The 21459-nt window shown below is 42.6% G+C and overlaps 1 protein-coding gene across 5 annotated transcripts in view; it reads left to right on the top strand.

Annotated features, from left to right (window-relative positions):
- LOC110982909 (aryl hydrocarbon receptor nuclear translocator homolog) overlaps positions 1-20869 on the top strand; it is a 47660-nt gene extending 26791 nt beyond the window's left edge. For all 5 annotated transcript variants that reach the window (XM_022241682.2, XM_022241680.2, XM_087137480.1 and 2 more), the window contains 12 exons: positions 3981-4138; positions 4844-4923; positions 6052-6144; positions 7080-7197; positions 8428-8457; positions 9143-9337; positions 10284-10473; positions 10847-10953; positions 12391-12541; positions 13269-13764; positions 14794-14962; positions 16564-20869. In XM_022241682.2, the coding sequence (XP_022097374.1) occupies positions 3981-4138; positions 4844-4923; positions 6052-6144; positions 7080-7197; positions 8428-8457; positions 9143-9337; positions 10284-10473; positions 10847-10953; positions 12391-12541; positions 13269-13764; positions 14794-14962; positions 16564-16838 (2062 nt within the window). In that variant the 3' untranslated portion in view covers positions 16839-20869. The remainder of the gene's footprint in view (positions 1-3980; positions 4139-4843; positions 4924-6051; positions 6145-7079; positions 7198-8427; positions 8458-9142; positions 9338-10283; positions 10474-10846; positions 10954-12390; positions 12542-13268; positions 13765-14793; positions 14963-16563) is intronic.
- The last annotated feature ends 590 nt before the right edge of the window (positions 20870-21459 follow it).

Below are 21459 nucleotides of genomic sequence, written 5' to 3'. Positions count from 1 at the left end.
CTGTGATTCACTTGTGATAGACTTGGGAATCATACAATATATTCCTTGAAAAAGAAAAGGAAAGGAAACAGAGCAAAACAGTAAACAAAGCAAAACAAAGACAAACAGAACAAATGAAATGTTGTATTTCCCTGGAAAGTCTGTTAAAATGAGAATTTAACAGAATTGAGTAGAGACCCATGTCTTTTCCAAATGCATGTGCTGTTCATTTATGCAAAGAAACTCAACTTTTTCAAATAAGAGTAACAGCAGGTATGCATATACACGTGCACATGTGCTGGTATGCAGTCTTCGAATTCTGGTCAAATGTCTGGAAAAAACTGCATGCAAACAAAGCCTGAACACACAAAGTGTACAGGGGAAGGCTGAGATATTTTGAAACGACTGATGTTTTGATTTTTGTATGCTTTAAACTTGAAGTTAATTTTCATGTACATTTACCATGCATGTATTGTAGGGACCAAAAGACTGTAGGCTGTGGGAACCAATGGAAATGTGCTGGACATACATGTACATGTACTGGTACATGTACACATGATCAGTGTATGTACAATGTATGTCCCATGCGCAGCTTGGAAAAAATGCTTACTGTCATCTTTAATTGTTTTGGTTATTTCGAGAAACCTAAAATTGTATATGAACATTTTGATACACGTTACACACAATACACATCAATGCACAGGCGCCGCGGCAGGCACGTGCACCTGGTGAGCCTGTGCCTAAGCGTTATAGTAAACTGCGCAGGCGTATCGCTTGCTCAAATGGCACCCATGGTGATTACATCTTTTGGGCAGAGTTATCCATATTGAGCCTTTGGCGCTATACGATCTTTGGTGTAAGAGTACTCAACTTTGTAAACATGTACATGTACTCATAATTAAGGGTACATCCAGATTAGATGCCTGCATGTCTTCAATCCTTGGCAGTTTTTTTTTGCAAGAGTACATGTACATGTACATATACATGTATGTACTTTTCTTGTACAAGTACAGTTCTGGCAGCCATTCCCCCATAACATATGGTACATGTACGTGCCTGTGCACATGTATACATGTACATGTACATGTACACACGTACATGTACATGTACCTACATGTAAATGGGAACCAAGCTGTCTGAAATACATGTACATACATGCACTGTACATAGCAAATACTGTACACGCACACATTGTACATGTTTGGTTTGCATGAAGTGTTAAGATTTCATTTGTTCGTACACATTTTTGTCGGTTTGCTAGCAACATTTTGCATTGTTTGGCAACTTAATGGTACCACATTTCTAAAGGACGCATGTCAACTTGGTACCAGTGCGGCACATGGTCTACGTGTACGCTGTTCCAGACAATTCTTGTATGCATGACTTTTTGTCAGAATTATCACTTTTGTTGGATTTGTACAGGGTGATTTTGCTTTGTACCCGGTATGCCTCATGCATGTTTAAATGTCCAATGTGAAACTGAAGGAAAGCACGAACTTGTTGATATTTGGCTGCATGATGTACATGTACGGTACATTGTTCAGGAAAAGTCATGGTTCCATGTTTGAAAAGTGAATTTTGGTCTGGAGATTTGTTTGGCAGGTATAACTTTGGGTATGAATGCTTTGGATCAAGAAATGTGAAATGCTACTTACCGTAAACTTATGCACCTGTACACTGTGCAAGTGTACAGTGTCTTTGTGAAATTGTTAATTTCTCTGATAAAAAATCTTTGAGTTGTGTTTACAATTTAAAGTGAAGATAAATGCTTTATGGTGCACGAAATTAGGCCCAAAAAGTGGTTAGAAAGAACATGCACGGGTGGGATGGATTTCATTCTACCAACACACGCTTTTGATGGGTCAGTTCGTAAGTCCGACGCCTCATACATGTAGGTCCGATGCCTCATAAGTCCAACGCCTCATAGGTCCAATGCCTCATAGGTCCGACGCCTCTTAGGTCCGATGCCTCATAGGTCTAACGCCTCATAGGTCTGACAAATGCATTTAAAAGTTGCAATGGTTTTTCGGCCCATGGCATAGATCCAACGCCTCAAAAAATCTGACGCCTCAAAAGTTCGATGTTTGATTTGACGCTCGTTACGAGGAACAAGACTGGTTCCCGGTGTCAAGTATGGTGTACTATTTATGGCATGCAGTGTCACGTCGCGCGGGCCCGCACTCCTCCATGTTTCACAGTCAATTGCACTGACGTCTCATATTAAGTCCTACACCTCGTTGGTCCGACGTCGGATTTATGAGCTGTCGGACCTTTGAGGCGTCGGAACTACCCGATATGAGGCTGAAAAAAAATTGCCCATAAATCCGACGCCTCATAAATAAAAAAATTCAGACTTTTGAGGCGTCGGACCTATGAGGCGTCGGACTTATGATACACACCCCTTTTGATAAGTGCACCCTTTCATATGTAGCTGTATTGTGGAAAAATCTATGACAAGTTTACCTTTACATTTCCTTCCAACATTTGGCAAAAAGTGGTCAGAAAATTGCAGACATCTGACTGTAATTTCACTTTCTGCTTTTATTACACACATGTACCCTAGGTACCCTGTACTGTAAATCCTACTCATTTCTTATTAGCGGTTAGTGGATGGCAAGTTGCATTATGATACTTGTGTGAGGACACAAATGTACGGTATGCTGGTACCGTACATCTCTCTGCCCATTGAAAAAGCTCCCATCTTAACTTCATATCAACTGTGCAGGTTTAGAGCACCAAGTTCACAAACTTTTGAAGTCCCATTGAGTTTGGTGCTGCAGGCATTCAGTCATTTAATGAGAAACGGAAGAGACTCAACTCAAGATAGTGTACGTGTACCGGAACACGTACCAAGGGGTGTAGCATGTTGGATGGGCAACATTATACACCATGTACATTTGTCCATATCATGCATGTACATGTACCGGTGCATGTACCATATGGATCTACATGTAGCAGGAAGTCTAGAATATTTATGTACATTTATTTCAATGCTTCCATTGATTTTTCAAAGTAGTAGAAGAAAGTTAAATGTACATCTTGACACTTAATCAGTAAGTACTCATATACATGTAGCAGTTGGCAACATGTACCAGTACATAGGTCAAAGGTGGAGCAAAAGCATGTGTTCCCTTGGCTACGCACAGACAGAAGACAAGACGAAGAAAGACTGAACATGTATTGCCAGAGATACATGAATACAGGTGTAAGACAGAACACATAACAGTTGAAAATAATCCTTAATTTTGTACCACATTTTAAATACATTAGTCATTTCAACATACTTGACCAGAGTGAAGGTACAGTGTATGTCGTTACATGTTTGAAAACAAATTCCAAATCCTTTTCACAGACTGTCGCAAAGTTTGACCAGAACTCAAATGTTCAAGTTTTGTTTTTGCTTGGATACCATTTGACCTTCAGTTCACAGAGCTGCCAATATTCCTTTGAATTACACAACATTAAAAACAGTTTAGTGGTACAAGTTTATAGTATTTTGATAACATGTAACCGCACATTGACAAACAGGGTTTTGCATTGGATGTTGGATTTTGCATTTGTTTTGAATACGCTCCCCAGCATAGATTTTTGTTTGCTACTTTGGCTTTGGACCACAGAAGTTTATGCGTTATTTTTAAACAGCGAGTTGAACTTTCTTTTTCCAATCACTAAGTTCTTGTGTACCACAGCAAGCTGCTGTGTGTCTTGGATTGAAACCCGATGTTCTCCTAACGTGGTACTCATACCAAAAAATATATGTAATTACTAATAACGACTGTATTTGGGTTGTTGGTACTCCACTGTGCATGTACATTGTAATTTATGTATGTCAGGTACATACATGTACAGTGTGTGATAAAGAAGACTCTATGAACATGGCTAACCAAAACAGTATGGTGCTACATGGCCACATGCAAGTGCAGCTTTTGGAGTCAGTTTCCCAAACTTACAGCAGTTTGATCATGGGAAGTGGCTCTCTGTGTTATGAACTCCTTTCACAGGGAGAACCACAGTGAGATTGAGCGGCGCCGACGGAACAAGATGACGGCCTACATCACAGAGCTGTCGGACATGGTGCCTACCTGCAGTGCCCTCGCTCGGAAGCCCGACAAGCTCACCATCCTGCGGATGGCCGTCTCACACATGAAGTCATTACGGGGTAAGGGCTTTGATCAAAGGAATGAGTTAAAAGTTACAGGGACAGCTCCTGCAACGTGTATCCTCTTCACATTTAATTTTTGAGTGTTCTGTGTGACGATACAAATTATGACTGTTTACGAGTGCAGTGAATAATTTCGTAATATGACCGATCAAACGTTCAAGTAGAATGGAACAAGCCGTTAATTTCTTTTCTCAGTCCATCACAAAAACGGGACTGATTGTCTAATTTTGAATCGGTTCACATGGTTGTTTAGATGATTGTTGGCGTCTTGCAAAATTGTTCTCGTTGTTTGACAGCATCTTTTCCTTTATATCAAATGCATCAGCATCATCTACGAGTTCAGATTTCTTCATCAGTTACATTTACATGTATAATAAGATGGAACAGAGCTTCTCTTAGCTTGCTGCCATTTTGTGCGAAAAGCTACATGGTAGTGCCATCTGTTTGACGATAAAAGTACTGCATGGTTCTGATGGAATGCATGTGCAGTGTGGGTATTCTCAATTCATTGGGATGAATATTTCATGTCATGTGATCTACAAATGTGCCAAACAGAATCTGGGGATTTATTTTGGTTGCATAGCACCAAGTGTTGCAGCGGTTGTGAACTGTGATGTTGAAATTGACAGTGTCTTGCTATCACTGGAAATTACATGTACATGTACATGTACGTTCAGTACTTGATGACTTTTATCAATGCAGGAACGGGCAATACTAGCACGGCTGGTACCTACAAGCCGTCCTTCCTGACGGATCAAGAGTTGAAACATCTTATTCTTGAGGTAAAATATAATGAAGTCTTGTCAACTTTAAACCTCTTAGATCCTACAAAATCCACATGGTGGTTCTGAAGGATTGTGCAGGAGACAGGCAGATGGTTTGATTCAACCACTTCACGCTGGGGGACCCGGTTTCGGGCACATAGGCTTTATACACGAAGCCAGGGAGCCCGAAATTGGACAAAAGAGTTGGCCCTTGTAACATAAGACCATACTCGGAACAAAAGACTGAGCTGCTGGGAATTGCCAACTTTTTTTCAGTTGTCAATAGTGCAGAAAATCCATCATTGTTTAGAAAGATTATCCCTTTGTTTGTGGCATTCAGCGTGAGCGGATTACCACCGGGGACAAAAGCGCTCCAGCCCTCCAATGCAATACAATAACGCGATACAATAATGCTGCACCCTAATCTGGCCCCTATTGAAAAGACGTCAGCAGCACACTATGCCAGTTTTGGAAACATAAGAAAATTACATAACAGGGCACAACTTAGGCTTTTTTTACGAGGCGGCAGGCCTGGCTAAAATATTCGGGCGTCAGTAGATGTTGTCTGTCGGATTAGATTAGACACCAGACAGTCATTCGTGTAGGTGTAAATGTCCAGTAAATGAAGTTATGAATTTTTAAAGAATTTTGAAAATAGAAAAAAATGAATAATCACCTGACCCAGCAGCATCTACATGGATAGATAGGCCCGGCGTGAAGTGGTTAAGGCTCAGCCTGAACATGGATAGATAGGCCCAGCGTGAAGTGGTTAAGGCGCAGCCTGAACATGGATAGATAGGCCCAGTGCGAAGTGGTTAAGGTGCAGCCTGAACATGGATAGATAGGCCCGGGCAAAGTGGTTAAGGCGCAGCCTGAACATGGATAGATAGGCCCGGCGCGAAGTGGTTAAGGCGCAGCCTGAACATGGATAGATAGGCCTGGCGCGAGGTGGTTAAGGCGCAGCCTGGCGGCCATTAGTTTAGGTCATGCTGCTGCTTGAAATAGGCTATTGGTTTCTGGAAGTTTCGGGGGGATATGGTAAGGTTCCCAACAAAATGCCTTAGGAGACGGGGACAAAATATGTGTTAGAACATAATGATATTGTTGATGAGTTTAATGTTTTCCATTTCTCTGTCATGTTTTTAGGCGGCCGACGGTTTCCTATTTGTAGTTTCGTGCGACAGCGGGCGAATCATCTACACATCAGATTCAGTCCTCCCAGTCTTGAATCAGACACAGGTATCTTTTTATTAAATTCCCATTTTTTCGCAGAGAAAGGATGTATTCTGGTTTACGTACATATACGTGAATCACAGCCCATTGTGTCAGAACAAAGCAGAAAAGGAGTCAGGGGCCACTACTGATCATTTTATACATTGCATAGTATCTTAGGTGGTGACAGGTTTTTCCCCCAGCAAACCAGAAGAGTGAGAACGTGTGATGAGATTATTCTTGGAGACAGATCCTGGAATCAGAATGTTGAAACTCAATATGGCTGTGAATGTAGTAGGCCATTTTGCAACTATTTTTGCATTGAAAGCTTCAAGAGATGGACCCTTCACAAGGCATGTTACAGTGTAGATTAACATCGGCAAAATTCATCCCTCGAAGTTTCTTGCGCTAGTTGACTTGACGAAAACGGCAGCCAGTCCACCAGTCTGTGCAGCGTTCCCATAGATCAGCTGATTTCCTCCCTTTTCCCCACTTCCTGTCTGGGCCACTTCAAAGTGATACGGCAGTCTAGAAAGTCTAGTGAATCTTCAGATTCTGGAATTTTCTTCTTTCATTGGGAACCACCAAGAAAATGGACTTGCCATAGAAACTGGTCATTCCTGACATAATAAATGAAATCTCATTGCTCATTGAAAACATTTCTGCGAAAGATTTCAATACCCATTGGCTTACTACCATGCAATTTCGTAATAAATCAGTAAAGAAAAGCAAATCTAGGACAGCACAATATCAAAAATTGTGAAGGTGTTTTTTTTTTACACAAACCAATTCAACATTGAGGTTTTCTCTCTGGAATGACATCAGAGATTTGCCCCTGATGATTGACATTTGCCCTGGCATACAGCCAATGGTCAACCAAAGCACATGTTCCTCTTAAAAAGGCAAGACATGGTATAACCAAGAACCCATGCCTGTTACCATGGTCTTTTGGTGTTGTACAGAGTGACTGGGTAGGGACGTCCATCTTTGACCTCATCCATCCCGACGATGCGGATAAAGTGAGGGAGCAACTCTCGACAACAGAGTCACCGACCAGTGGGAGGATCCTGGACCTGAAAAGTGAGTCAAGGGGGTGAACAATGTCATTGGCTAATTTGAGAGTGAGTACACACAATGATCCAGAAAGCTCAGAAATATGTATGTCACCCTGCGACATGAACAATGTCACTGGCCAATTTGAGAGTGAGTACACACAGTGATCCATAAAGCTCAGAAATATGTATGTCATTCTGCCACATGAACATTGTCATTGGCTAATTTGAGAGTGAGTACACACAGTGATCCAGAAAGCTCAGAAATATGTATGTCACCCTGCGACATGAACAATGTCATTGGCTAATTTGAGAGTGAGTACACACAATGATCCAGAAAGCTCAGAAATATGTATGTCACCCTGCGACATGAATAATGTCACTGGCCAATTTGAGAGTGAGTACACACAATGATCCAGAAAGCTCAGAAATATGTATGTCACTCTGCCACATGAACATTGTCATTGGCTAATTTGAGAGTGAGTACACACAATGATCCAGAAAGCTCAGAAATATGTATGTCACCCTGCGACATGAATAATGTCACTGGCCAATTTGAGAGTGAGTACACACAATGATCCAGAAAGCTCAGAAATATGTATGTCACTCTGCCACATGAACATTGTCATTGGCTAATTTGAGAGTGAGTACACACAATGATCCAGAAAGCTCAGAAATATGTATGTCACTCTGCCACATGAACAATGTCATTGGCTAATTTGAGAGTGAGTACACACAGTGATCCATAAAGCTCAGAAATATGTATGTCATTCTGCCACATGAACAATGTCATTGGCTAATTTGAGAGTGAGTACACACAGTGATCCATAAAGCTCAGAAATATGTATGTCATTCTGCCACATGAACATTGTCATTGGCCAATTTGAGAGTGAGTACACACAATGATCCAGAAAGCTCAGAAATATGTATGTCACTCTGCCACATGAACATTGTCATTGGCCAATTTGAGAGTGAGTACACACAGTGATCCATAAAGCTCAGAAATATGTATGTCACTCTGCCACATGAACATTGTCATTGGCCAATTTGAGAGTGAGTACACACAGTGATCCATAAAGCTCAGAAATATGTATGTCACTCTGCCACATGAACATTGTCATTTGCCAATTTGAGAGTGAGTACACACAGTGATCCATAAAGCTCAGAAATATGTATGTCACTCTGTTAATCATTCAGTTGTGGCATAGTTAGGATGGATTCATACATTGAAAGTAATTTTTCTGCTTCTTATTTTCAGCTGGCACAGTCAAGAAAGAAGGACACCAGTGTAAGTTTATTTTTTTTCAATAAGTGTCTTCAAAAAAAAAAGAGACAAAGCAGAAAATGCAACGGAAAGACAACTTCCTAAATTCCCTAAGACAGTGTTTAGCAATGATGAAGCATGAAAGATGTCTGTGCATTGAAGTGTTGCTCAGACACCCCGCACTGCACCCTCTAACTGCCGATGCGTAAACTATACTCCCAAATAAAACCATTCCAGCAGTAGTCATCAGAACTTTGCTCTGTTGGAGTCATTGGTTAGGATTGTTTGCTTGGTTTTGATTGAGTTGAACGAATGATGTGAAATTTAAGCTGATAAGAGGGTACTTTTATTTCTGTCTCTGTGAGTTGTCGTTCTGTGGTTAGATTATTTTTCATTGGTAAAAATTCATTTTACCGGGTGTAGGGGAAGTGGGGGGTAGACTTTTCTGGGGGAGGAGGTGAAGGGGCAAAGCACTCATCAGCAGCAAACTGATAAACCGTTAATTAGCAGTGGTGGGGGTCATTTCTGAGCTATATCAAGGAAATTGGCGTTTTCATCCCCTTTCTTTCCTTTTCTCTGATTTTCTGCCGTCTCTTTTTTCCTTGAAAATATTGTTTTATTCTTCATTTTGTGGGAGTGCCCCCTTTGCCCCCCTACATAACGAAGTAGGCTAGTTCGTGTAATTTTTTGTTACCATTTTGCCTGCCAGCCTCCATGAGATTCTGCATGGGCTCGAGGCGCGGTTTCATCTGCCGCATGAAGTACGGCAATGCCCAGTTGGACCCCATGACTATGGGACGCTTCAACCACATCCGGAACCGCAACAGCATCGGGTCCAAGGACGGCGAGCAGTACGCGGTGGTGCACTGCACGGGCTACATCAAGAATTGGCCCCCACCAGCAGGTGTGTCATGTTTGTGTGGAGAAGCATATTAATCTGTCTGAGGACGTGTGGGCAAAGGAGGTCCACCCAGTGCACTGAGTGAGGACAGTGTGTGAACTTGCCTAGATCCTCCTCTCCAAAAAAACTTTTCTGAGAAGAATTTTTGGGTTGTTGCTCTTTGTCATTAATTCATTCTGAATGCTCAGAAAAATCATAAGAAATTCAAGTGTGATGGCGGTGTTCACAGCATAAGTAAAGTGGGTTCTTCTCCCAGTCTCAGTTTTTCTTGCAAACTCAAATACAAAGGAATGTCTGCACTGCATTTAACGCAAATGCTTGTGTGTGTGTGGGTAGGCCATTACCGGGTTAAAGAGACAGTTTCTTTTCCTAGGCAAATTAGGACTGACTTGTGGGGACATTTCTCTGTACCCAAAATATTTTCGGTCTGTACTAAGTAGGTTTATTACCATGTGTTTTGCCCCAACTACTACGGAGCAAGTATTTATGTTCTGGTAACCAGGCCACAAAATTCATTGAGCTGTTTAGCCCAGAATACATTTTCCTAGCACACTGCATAGTTTGCTTAGCAAAAATAAGACACAAACCAAAAATGCCTGGCTTTACTTAAAATATTGCTTTAACTAGTTTTCAGCTCATTATTTTTTTTGTTGGAAGAAATCCTCAGCAGCATTTTTTCCTCAGCAGCTTTGTGAAATTGGAACATTTGTGACAGTCACTGAGATCCCGTGGAAAATGGAGCTAAGCAACTTAGCAAGGAACCTTCAGTTTTTGAGGATTACTTTGGTTACATTATAGCTGTTTTTCCATTCTTTAAATATCTACTGCCAATATCTCACTTGAAATTCTGATCGACAGAGTCATTCCATAGCTCCTGTGACAAGATCTTGTGCAGTGAAGTCTTCAGGGATTCATTTCCATTACCACTCTTCCCCTTTCCCCTTCTCAGCTTCCGTTGTCATGGACCAGCCGGAGGCGGACTCAGAGAGCCATGGCAACAACCACTACTGCCTGGTTGCCATAGGCCGTCTCCAGACCACCAGCACGCCGAATTGCTCTGATCTCGGAGGGGCAGGCACGCCCAATGAGTTCATCTCCAGACACCAGCCAGACGGCAAGTTTACTTTCGTGGACCAGAGGTATGTCTGTTGATACATAGTGGTCCCACTGTCCTTGTACAAGACTTAAAGTGTTCAGGGTACCTTCCACATGGAGGATTTTCCAGATTTATCCATACCAAAGTGTTCTGTGGATCTGTTCGAAGTGCTAAGATGGAGCTGATCTGTTCAATAGCACAGACAGACTTCTACAGCCACCCGAGAATTTAAAATTTTCCTGTTTCAAGTTAATTGAATGATCGACTCTTCAGCTCTATTGGGTCAATGCTTGACTTTTGAAATCTGATCTGATGTTTATGGTTTACTTTTGAAGTGCTTGGTTTGATGTTGATGGGTGACTTTAAACTCTTTGGTTTGGTGTTAATGGCTGACCTTTGAACTCTGTGGTTGCCAGGGTGACAGGAGTGCTCGGATACCAGCCCCAGGAACTATTGGGCAAGTCCAGCTATGACTATTACCATCCAGAGGACCAGGCACATCTGAAAGACAGTTTTGAACAAGGTATCCAATTAATTTAAAGTGAAGGATTTCCTGGTGAAATTTTGTAATTATTTCTTCTAATAGCGGTGCAAATTGGAGAGAACAGCAGTTTTTTCACTGAGGGCTATAAATTCTTCTGCGTAAATCAAGTCTTTAAGATATCAGTGATTACCTTAACCATATGCTACTGGGTTTAATTAGAATTTGCATGTTGCAATCCTGGGGGATTTTTTTCCATTTTCACAAATCTTCAAAAATTCATAACTTCATTTACTGGACGTTTACACCCGCACAAATGAATGTCGGGTAGCTACTCTAATCTGACAGGCAACATCTATTGATGCCAGATTATTTCGGCCAGGCCTGCTGCCTTGTAAAGAGAGCCCAGATTGTGGAGTGTTGCATAATTTCCTTTGTTCTCGAAATTAGCCCAATGCGCTGCTGGCGTCTTTTCAAATGTGGCCAGATTAGCTTGCAGCGGAATTATTTCGCTCATCTCTGGAGCGCCCCACAATCTGGAACACTTTTGTCCCTGGTGATAATCCGCTTTCCCTGAATGCCGCAAATAATGGTATACTGTTTCAAAACAATGAGAGATTACCTCCGCTGTTGACAAGTGAAAAAAATGCTTGCTCCTTTGCCCGATTTCAGGCGTCCCCGGCTATTCGTATAAACCTAAGGTCTCCGGTACCGGGAACCCCGGCTCCAAGTGGTCAATATTGTTTTGTATGAAATAGATGCTTCTCTTAAACTATGTTGAGGATTCCTGTATAAACTAAGAACAAATCCTCAAGAAGTAAATTATTGGTTTTGCTGTACTTAAGTCGATTCAGGACTGTTTGACACAGTCAGTGCCTCTTTACTTGAGGTATTTTTTTGTTACGATGCAAAAATTAGTCAGTTGGTTTTAACACACGTACTCGATAAAGAGGTGTTCAAGCAGATATGCCAAAAGAATTGGAATAACTGGCTGTTTTTTCCTGTCTTTGTCTCATCAAATCAGAGAAGCTCAATAGTCAGGTGCATACAACATATTGTAGCTAAATGGCTTCTAGTCAGTATCATCAGTATTTGTAGGAACTGCACAGCCATGTAACTAAGAACAGAGCTGAATCTTGGGATGACAAGTGTCTCCTTTAGAGATATTAAGACCTGCTTCAGTAGCCTGATTTGTGGCTGTTTGCAAGTCTCAGATTACATTTGGGTATCATGGAGGAACTCTTTCTATATAGAGTACCAAAATGTGATGCAATTTTGGACTAGGAAGTGTAGAGCAATGAATGGGGTTTGGTGCGTGACGGTCCACATGCTGGGTCTCGCGATAATGTCTTTTACACGCATTGTGGTGCGTGTGACGTATTCACTTTGGTATTCTTTACCTGACTTCCAGGGAAAAAGTTAACGCTCATATACATCACTGCTTCTTTCCCCTCTCTCTCACAAATCCCTTCCCAACAGCTGTGAAGTTGAAAGGTCAAGTGCTATCCTTGATGTACCGTTTCCAAGCCAAGAACAGGGACTGGGTCTGGTTGCGGACCAGCTGTTTCAGCTTCCAGAATCCCTATACAGACGAGGTGGAGTACATCATCTGTACGAATGCCTCCGTCAAGTAAGTGCCAACATGAAATGAGTGCTCCTGCCTTGTTTGAGTATTCACACTCCTTTGTCAAGGAAAACAGAGGAGGATCTTTTGACTCGTGTAAAGAATTGGCAGTAAGCCAAGCCACACAAGAGTCGCCACTCAGAATGTCTACGTTGGGTACAGGAACTGCAAATGCCCATTGTTTGTCTCTCTAGCAGCACCGGACACAAACGGCTTGATTTGGTGAGGGAAAACCGCAGCGCTGTTCTACTGTCAACGCTTAAATTAAGGAAGCCCCTTTCAAAATTGAATGGACTGGTTGATTGACAAGTTTCCAGATAACGACAGATTCGTGCTCAGTTGGTGCTCAAAAAATGCTTGTCTTAACCCAAATCTCCTAACATCCGAGCTCGTATTACACTTTTTTGTGAATTGTGCAAAATTCAGTAGGGACTGGCAAATATGATCGTCCAAACCGGAATCTTGTCTTACCTGAACTTGTATTACCGAGAGTCAACTGTATTGTAGTAAACAACCTTTAGATGGCAGTTACAAGATTTCACCAAATTACAGTTTGTAACATTATCGCTTTTCACTTTATTTTCCATTTTACCCCATTTTAGCAGTACAGTAATTGTAAATTTACAGAAATCCTTGATGAATCTATGGTACCTGTGTGTTTCGTTACGGATTTACAATTTGCACTGGAAATGGAAAAACAGATGCTGATTGCTAAGTTACATTACATTGGCAGAAACATCCAGCAGCCTCATGCCAGTCAAGAGCTAGAAACGTCCACCTCTGCCATGGGAGCCAAAGTCAAAGGTCCTGGAGAACCTGTTCCTTCCCTGACACCTTACGGGGCCTACCCCAGGGGCAACACCACTGAGGCCCTGAGCGAGAGGCACCAAGGGGCTGACAAGAGCTCCCAGGAGTGCAAGTCGGAACCGGTGGGCCGCTTCCAAGCCGAGAGCGGCGGGGTGTACGGGGGTGTGATGTCACCCCCGCAGGGTGGAGTCATGCCCAGCAGCGCAGGAGGCGGGGACAAACAGAGCCGATCGCTGGGCGGTGGGGCTGGGTTCAGCTCTGGGTCCTACCCTCAGGTGAGGGCGCCGCAGTCGTACAGCAGGCCTGACGAGGCAGCAGCAGCGGGTGGCGCCAAGGGGCTGGGCGTGATGGAAGACTCCACCAAGAGTTACAGCCAGACTGCAGCCTCGTGGACGGCACCCCAGTACAACTCGCAGGTTGAGGTGAGTCTCGGCACGCTGCCAAACCATAGAATAAATACTGAGGAAAGCTTTAACCACTTCGTGCCGGTGCATTTTTCAACGATGGGGATGCTGGGCCGGCATGACTATCATTTTTTCCGTTTTCAAAATCCTTCAACAATTCATCATTCCATTTAACAGTCGTTTATAGCCGCACGGAGTAATCTTTAGGCACTACTCTAAGTTGACAAGTGATCTTCATTGACGCCCGAATATTTGAGCCAGGCCTGCAGCCTTGTAAACAGAGCCCAGATTGTGCGGTGTTATACAACTGTCTTTTGTTCACGAACCTGGCTCAGTGCACTGCAGACCTCTTTTCAATAGAGGCCAGATTAGCATGCAGCGGTGCTGTGTGGCTCATCGCTGTGGTGGTGGAGAGCTTTTGTCCCCGGTGGTAATCCGCTTGCTCTAAATACCCCAAACCCTGGTATACGATTTCAAAATAACGCTGGATTATCACCACTTTTGAGAGTGAAAAATGCCGGTAATGCCCAGCAGCCTGGTCTTTTGTTTGGAGTACGGTCTTTTGTTACAGGGCCCTGTTTCCTTTGTCCGAGTTCGGAGACCCCGGCCACACATATAAACCATACGGCTCCGATTTCGGAGTCCCCGGCTGGTAGTGGTTAAAATGAAGATAGCTTTTAAAACTTCATTGCTAAGTGTTAGGTTCATTCATCACCTTTAACATCGCAAAGACATCGCCAGTATGAATGGCAGTGAGTTGGTCTCACATTCTTGCTACTAGATGTACATGTAATCTCAGACCACTTCCAATCAAGGAGTCTCAGATTGTGAAATTAATTGCAGAAATGGTCATCATCATCATGAGTATGTTGGCACTTGCTGGCAACAGACATACCCAGTGCTCTGAAAAGTCATTTCTGATGTTTCCTACTAACGTTTATTAACCGTGATTCTTTTTAAAAATTATTTAGAAGGTACGAGTGACAAAATATCCATGCTTTTAGTCCTGAAGATTCTATTCATCTGTGGTTTTTGCTGCATTGGCAGGCCGCGCAGCGTAGCGAGAGGTTAAACGTCCCCACAACCAGCCAGACTTCATCTTTCGGTCAGGCACCTAGTAATGTGACGTCATCCCCGGCTCCGACGTACACCCAGCTGCAGACTACCAGTGGCCGGAACTCGGGCTACTCTTACCAGCAAGACAAAGGAGTTCAAGGTACACCTGGCCTGTGGGCTAAATGTTATGGTACTGCTAAGCTCTAAGGCTGACATAAAGTCCATTACAGGTCCCTGTAAGTCCCTCGCAAGCTAACTAGTTACCAGGTATTGAAATGAACTGTGGCAAAACATTCCTTTTTGTCCTTTTTTCAGTGTCATTAACTCGTGACTGGTCTCGTGACTTGATTTGTGACGCCTGGCTAAGACTTTCAAGACTTTTTCAGGAGTGCACTTTTGTCCAGTTGGCTGAGACCATAAACAGTACGAACAGTGAAGAGCAGAGTTGGGCGTTGCTTAACAACTTCATGCCGGGGCATTTTTCAACGTTGATGATGCTGGGCCGGCATGACTATCATTTTTTCCGTTTTCAAAATCCTTCAAAAATTCATCATTCCATTTAACGGTCGTTTATAGCCGCACAAAGTAATCTTTGGGCACTACTCTAAGTTGACAGGTGACCTTCATTGACGCCCGAGTATTTCAGCCAGGCCTGCAGCCTTGTAAACAGAGCCCAGATTGTGCGGTGTTATACAACTGTCTTTTGTTCACGAACCTGGCTCAGTGCACTGCTGACCTCTTTTCAATAGGGGCCAGATTAGCATGCAGCGGTGCTGTGTGGCTCATCGCTGTGGTGGTGGAGGGCTTTTGTCCCCGGTGGTAATCCGCTTGCTCTCAATGCCCCAAACCCTGGTATACGATTTCAAAATAACGTTGGATTATCACCACTTTTGAGAGTGAAAAATGCCGGTAATGCCCAGCAGCCTGGTCTTTTGTTCGGAGTACGGTCTTTTGTTACAGGGCCCTGTTTCCTTTGTCCGAGTTCGGAGACCCCGGCCACGCATATAAACCATACGTCTCCGATTTCGGAGTCCGCGGCTGGTAGTGGTTAAAATAATCATGCGCCACTGTGCCAGAGCTAGCATGTCAAAAGCCTTGAAATCACCTCAGTGTTTGAAGTACACTTTAGATTATTGCAGTTTTCCCCCGTGACTTAACTTGTAAGCCATTCAACAAGCAGTTTAACAATTCACGGAATGATTTTAGGTTCCTAGATTAAATTTTGGAGTTGCTGTTCACATTATGTGAGGGCTCTGCACCCAGTTAAAATTTTTGAGTGTAGTGCCTGGGTGGGCACTATACTCTGGAAAATTCTTGCACATAATGCCTTGGTACCAATCTAGTTCATGCTGATGCAAATTTCATTCACTAGCCTCTAGTGGTGAACCCCATGAGACCATGTTTCAGCCAACTAGGGTTAAAAAAAAAAGCAGGTGTCTTATATATGGGCCCGACTAAGAAAAGCACAAAACAAATTAAAGAAGCTAGTTGAAATGTGCCACTGGAATGTTCGATGTGAGCTGGAGGTGAATTCTTTTGGAGGACTGTTCATGTTTGATTACCTGAAATGCTGCTTTTCAGCGACATCTCCGACACCTTCAAGTACCCTCTTCCCCCTTGACCTTTTGTTTAGCTGCATGTACTTCCACTTAGCCTTTGGGAATTTTGCCATGTGTTCACAGCCTCTTTTACTTCTAGTGATTGGAATTTGTGGGAAAGCGTGTCGTTGAAGTATAAAATGCTTCAATGTGGATTTTACAGGTGGCCCTAACTCCCAGATGTCCTACAGCAGTCGCCCCGAGGCCCAGCACCCCCAGGCTGTAGGTCGTCGAGACCCCGCCATGTGGCAGCAGTGGCAGCAGCAAGCTGCCGGTGTGGCCGGGGCCAGTACCGGCCAACAGGACAGCCAACAGCCAGCGCCTGAAGAGTTCCACGACATCTACCGCATGCTAGAAGGCCAGCAGGCCACCCAGGCCTACGGCACCCAGGTGGAAGAGTTCAACGACATCCCCATGTTCCCCCCGTTTTCGGAATAGCCCAGCTCACCGTGACCCCGTAACCCTAACCTTGCGACATCCTTCAAAATCTGCCAGGGTGCTTGGCAGGATTTTGCCGGATTGAGGCCAGCCACTTAATACTTGACATGGGTCTTGCCTAAGCTTGAAGTGCCGTGCAAAGAGTGAGTCATTGGTTTCCTGCACTTTGCAAAACTTCCAAGGGTCCTGGGAGTGTCTTTGCAACAAAACTTAAGGGGTAAATGTTTATGTTGGAGAGATCATGTTGAAGAGAATCAATTGTAGAATTTCTAAACTATCTCCAGAATGTTTATGTATATTGGTGTTTGAAACCGTATTCTGGGCTGCACAGTTTACACAACATGAAAGGAGGAGCCCCATTGGATGTCACAATGGGAGGTGATGATTGGTTGGCTGTTCATGTTTGAAATTTGGAAAAGTAGTGGCCTGCTGAATTTGATAATTGACTGGTTCTACCGCTTATCGTCACATCCCATTCCAAATTTTCCAGGGAAGAGAAGCCCACCCTCTGTTATTGATGAAGAGACAGGTGTAAGGTTGAATGACTCCCTTGGTTTCAGTTTCTGGCAGATTGCCAGGCTTGTCATGCATATTCATCAATGGGGTTGAACAGGCTCCCTAGAATGGTTACTTGTGTCACATGAACACACTGCCAGGTAATTGATCTGAGGTTGATTGGAACTGGGTCTTAACTTTTTAGCAACATTCATGGAATAAGTTTGATTTTCGATAAGAGTATTGTTGGCTGAAAATTCGACTTGTTAAAAGGCAACATGAATGACCTGATCATTTATATGCAGACAAATGCCATAAATACTCTTGAAGTCATTCGTTTACAACATTTGTCCAATAGTTCACAGCGTAACTCAGATTTTTGTCACACAGAAGCGCCGCCATGGAGCAATATTTGTTACAATGCTGGCCAACTTCAGGCTCAACACACAGTGTGTTTCTACAGCCTTCCTGGACATCATGCATAATTGTGTGAACAGAGAACAAATGGGGATTGGGCATGTATGCACATTGGCTGTTGGATGCCCAGAGAATGGTTGGCATATTAACTGGTCAACTGCCTTCTACAAATATAGATTGCCTGATAGTGTTTATACTGCTTCCAGTGTAAACTTGTGAAGAAAAATTGGTTTAAATTGGGAAAAATGTCTAGTTGATCTTGGAACATTGTGTGGTGTTGGCCACCCACCAGCGCCGCCTCCTTAGAAAAGGAGAAACAGAGTAATAGGAATTCCTTCTCCCGGGCACCTGACGCTCATAGGACGACGGTACCTCCCAACATGCATCAGTTTCACTGCAAAAGCTTGCTAAACTGTGAATGTGTACGTGGTGAATTCCCATCAAAGGAGCATCACGGTGCACAAGTGTACCATTTACCTTCTTGCATGGAGCGGAGTGGTTATCAGCATCTCAACCAACCTTAGGGTGGCCCCAAACCACGGACCACACCAGATCAAGCTGGTAGTGTTTGCAAGTTTATCGACAGTAGTAAACCTGATTGTATTCTATGGTACTTCTAGTGAATGAAATCATGGAAAATTTAAAGATCAGATCAGAGATGGAATTGCCGAAAATTGAGCGATGGATTAAGCAGGTGCTTTACGGCTCCCTCACAAAAGCACAGTACATCCGAGGACCAGTCGCAAATACCAGTCGTTTTTCATCAGTGTAGCTGGTAATGACTTAAGCTCGGAAGATGGAGTTGAATTCTATCAAATTGGTATGAGAAACTTTGTCAGCAGACATGTAAAAACACTCACATAATGTGCAGGCTGTCAGTTTCAGGGGACTAGAACTTGGAATGGTGTGTGTGGCCATTTGTACTTTGTACGAATTTAGATTTTGAATTTTGGTGCGTCTTGAATATTGTTAGAAGGTACCGGTAATTTCGACATCAATTTTGCATCAACTGTTGCTCTTAGAAAATTTTTTTACATAGGAATTGCAAAAAAAAATAAAATAAATAAATAAACAAAATAAATTCAGATTTACATGTACATGTACCTTTGTGTTGTAGTTTTGTTTTGGTGTGTAGTTGCAAACGCAGTTTGTATGAATGTAAAAATTACTGTTACCATTTTGTGAATCATTTTTTCAAAAAAAAAAAAAACTCCCAGACCGAAGGTTTAATTATGTGGTGTAAAGTGAAAGACTAGCAAAGCTACATGCCCCTTTTAAAAGGCTCTCATTTTATCTTCAGCTCTTTATGAGTTGTTGTGGAATGCCGAACAAAGCGAACTGTGTGTATGTAAGTTTTAACCACTGTGTGCGTTAATTTATATAATGGGTTTTTGCCTTTACGCAACGTATATATTAATAAACACTGTGTGCTTGTCCGAGAGCTTGCGAAAAAATTCACAAGCTTACTCGGGTGGGACTTGAACCCACGACCTCGTGCTTACTAGTGCAGACTTCTTAACCACTCGACCACGCAGGAGGTTGTGGGTTCGAGTCCCACCCGAGTAAGCTTGTGACTTTTTTCGCAAGCTCTCGGACAAGCACTGAGCATACAGTGTTTATTAATATAAACGTTGGGTAAGGGCAAAAACCCGTTACATAAATTAACATCTCCCCAACGCAAAAATGCATCTTCAAAACATTGTGTGTGTTCAGACGTCAACAGGCAGACGACTTGGGTTTTGTTGGTGGGGGGGTTCTTATTTTATTTGTATAATTTTGTAGGTTTTAGCTAGATTTCTCTTTCAAAATAATGATTCCTAAAGAAACCTTTACACTTAGGTGAGATGGATATTAACCCTAACCCCTGGGTGTATATAAAATCATATTGAAATCGGAGGATTTGGGACTGTGAGGGTTAAGCCTCATAGTCCTTATTACTTCACCTGTCACAGGATTATGGACTGTTTATGATAAGGGATGGCAGTCTACATTTAATTTGGTATTTTAGGTAACTTTTGCACATCACTGAACTTTTAGCCAGCACTATAAATAGCATATGAAGTGCACAGATTATCAAAGGTCAAAGAGCAAACATCAGATGTAAACATACATGTAAGAAATCGATAATGTCTAAGATGCTTTTGAGTACTGTGGGTACTCTCTATGATTAGAAAGTTCAATAGATTGATGGACAATGTTTTGTTGTTAAGATGAAACTCGAGAGCAGACGGTTTAAATTTAACGTCCGATTCGAAAACTGTGATTCAACCTAGGCGTTCTGGAAAATTAGTAATATACTTATTATTTGAAACCACTTAAGTTTTGTATCCATTATGGCAGTTTGATTGGTACTGACAACTTGTAAAGGGGACCCCATTTGTTGTATGCAGAAGGCGAGTGTAGATTGAATTTTGGAAGGTCTGGAAGCCACGTTGGTGATATTCCCAACCCTAAAACTTAATAGGAAGTTTGTGAAGTTATTAAAAATCTAACAAGGCAGCCGGCCCACCTAAATCGTGCCTTGTTATACCTTTTTATTTCTTCATCGAAGAAATGCTTTATTCTAGATCTGTGTTTATTTTGCTGTGAAGATAGTTTGGCATTTTTCATTTGATTTCTAACAGGCTATCTCAAGTGCCGGTGAACATAACCTTCTAAACAGTTGCAACTGTTCCAAACAAGCCTGTCGAAAGCATTTATTTTTCACTGCTTTGTGTTGGAAAAGCAAAAGAAAAAAACCCTCCCACCCCCTCCCAAAAATGCACACAAAAAACACCCCCCCTAAAAAAAACCCTCTCAGTTTGTGCAGTGCGCACTAACCAGATGTCTAATGTTCATTTGCCCACGTCTGGTCATGTATCTCACGAGGAGATAATGTTTATGTAAGCTGTTAGTGTCAATGTTTTAAGTGCTGTTGTATGCGTGATGGCATTTGGGTTTTTTCAAACCGTACCTTGACTTGCTTGGCAGTATGAGTTAGCAAGGGCACCAGTTGGTATAACCATGTGGAGTAGAAGGTACGAGTATTCCCAAGGTACGAGTTGACCTGTTTCCTTTTATCCTAAATGCATACAGTATTAAATCGGATACAAAACCACTGTATCAAAATGTGTACAGAATGTACCGGACTGTCAGTTGTCTGTGTGATCCTTTCATTGTCTGTACTTGTGATTTTTTTTACCAAAGAAATAAATGTGAAGAGCATTTATGGCGCATCTTCTTCGTCACACAGCTTTTACTTTGGATCTTTTTGAAGTATGGTGAAAAGAACAGTCAAACATCAAAATCAACTGACTTGGGCAGGTTTGCAAGCTTCAGTAACGTTTATACAGAGCACAAGTATGCAAAGTAGGTTTGCGGTAGCGCCATGCAAAAAAACGTTCTGAAAAGAACGAAAGTGTACTCGGCAGTCTGTTCGACAACGCATGCATCTTTTTAAAGAACAATGACATATACAAATTAAATTCGGAACCCCATACACATCCCGGGGATGGGGACATATGTCCCCAACTTTTTGAGTGGGTGCGTGTGTGTGGGGGGAGGGGTGTACAAACTGCTATCATTGTGTTTGGAAAGAGGAAGCGTTCACAAGCCAATGACTGGTACGATTCCAGCTCCAGCATTCTCGACCCTCTTATCCCTGCAAACGTACACAAACAAACTTTTACCAGAGTCTCCCAAAGCCCTTCAGGCAGCCAGAACTGAACTC

Source organism: Acanthaster planci, linkage group LG05 (assembly GCF_054643075.1).
Source record: "Acanthaster planci isolate LZ-2023a linkage group LG05, COTS_SCS, whole genome shotgun sequence".
NCBI lineage: Eukaryota > Metazoa > Echinodermata > Asteroidea > Valvatida > Acanthasteridae > Acanthaster > Acanthaster planci.
The sequence above is the reverse complement of the archived record's forward strand: the minus strand, read 5'-3'. Positions and strand labels throughout refer to the sequence as shown.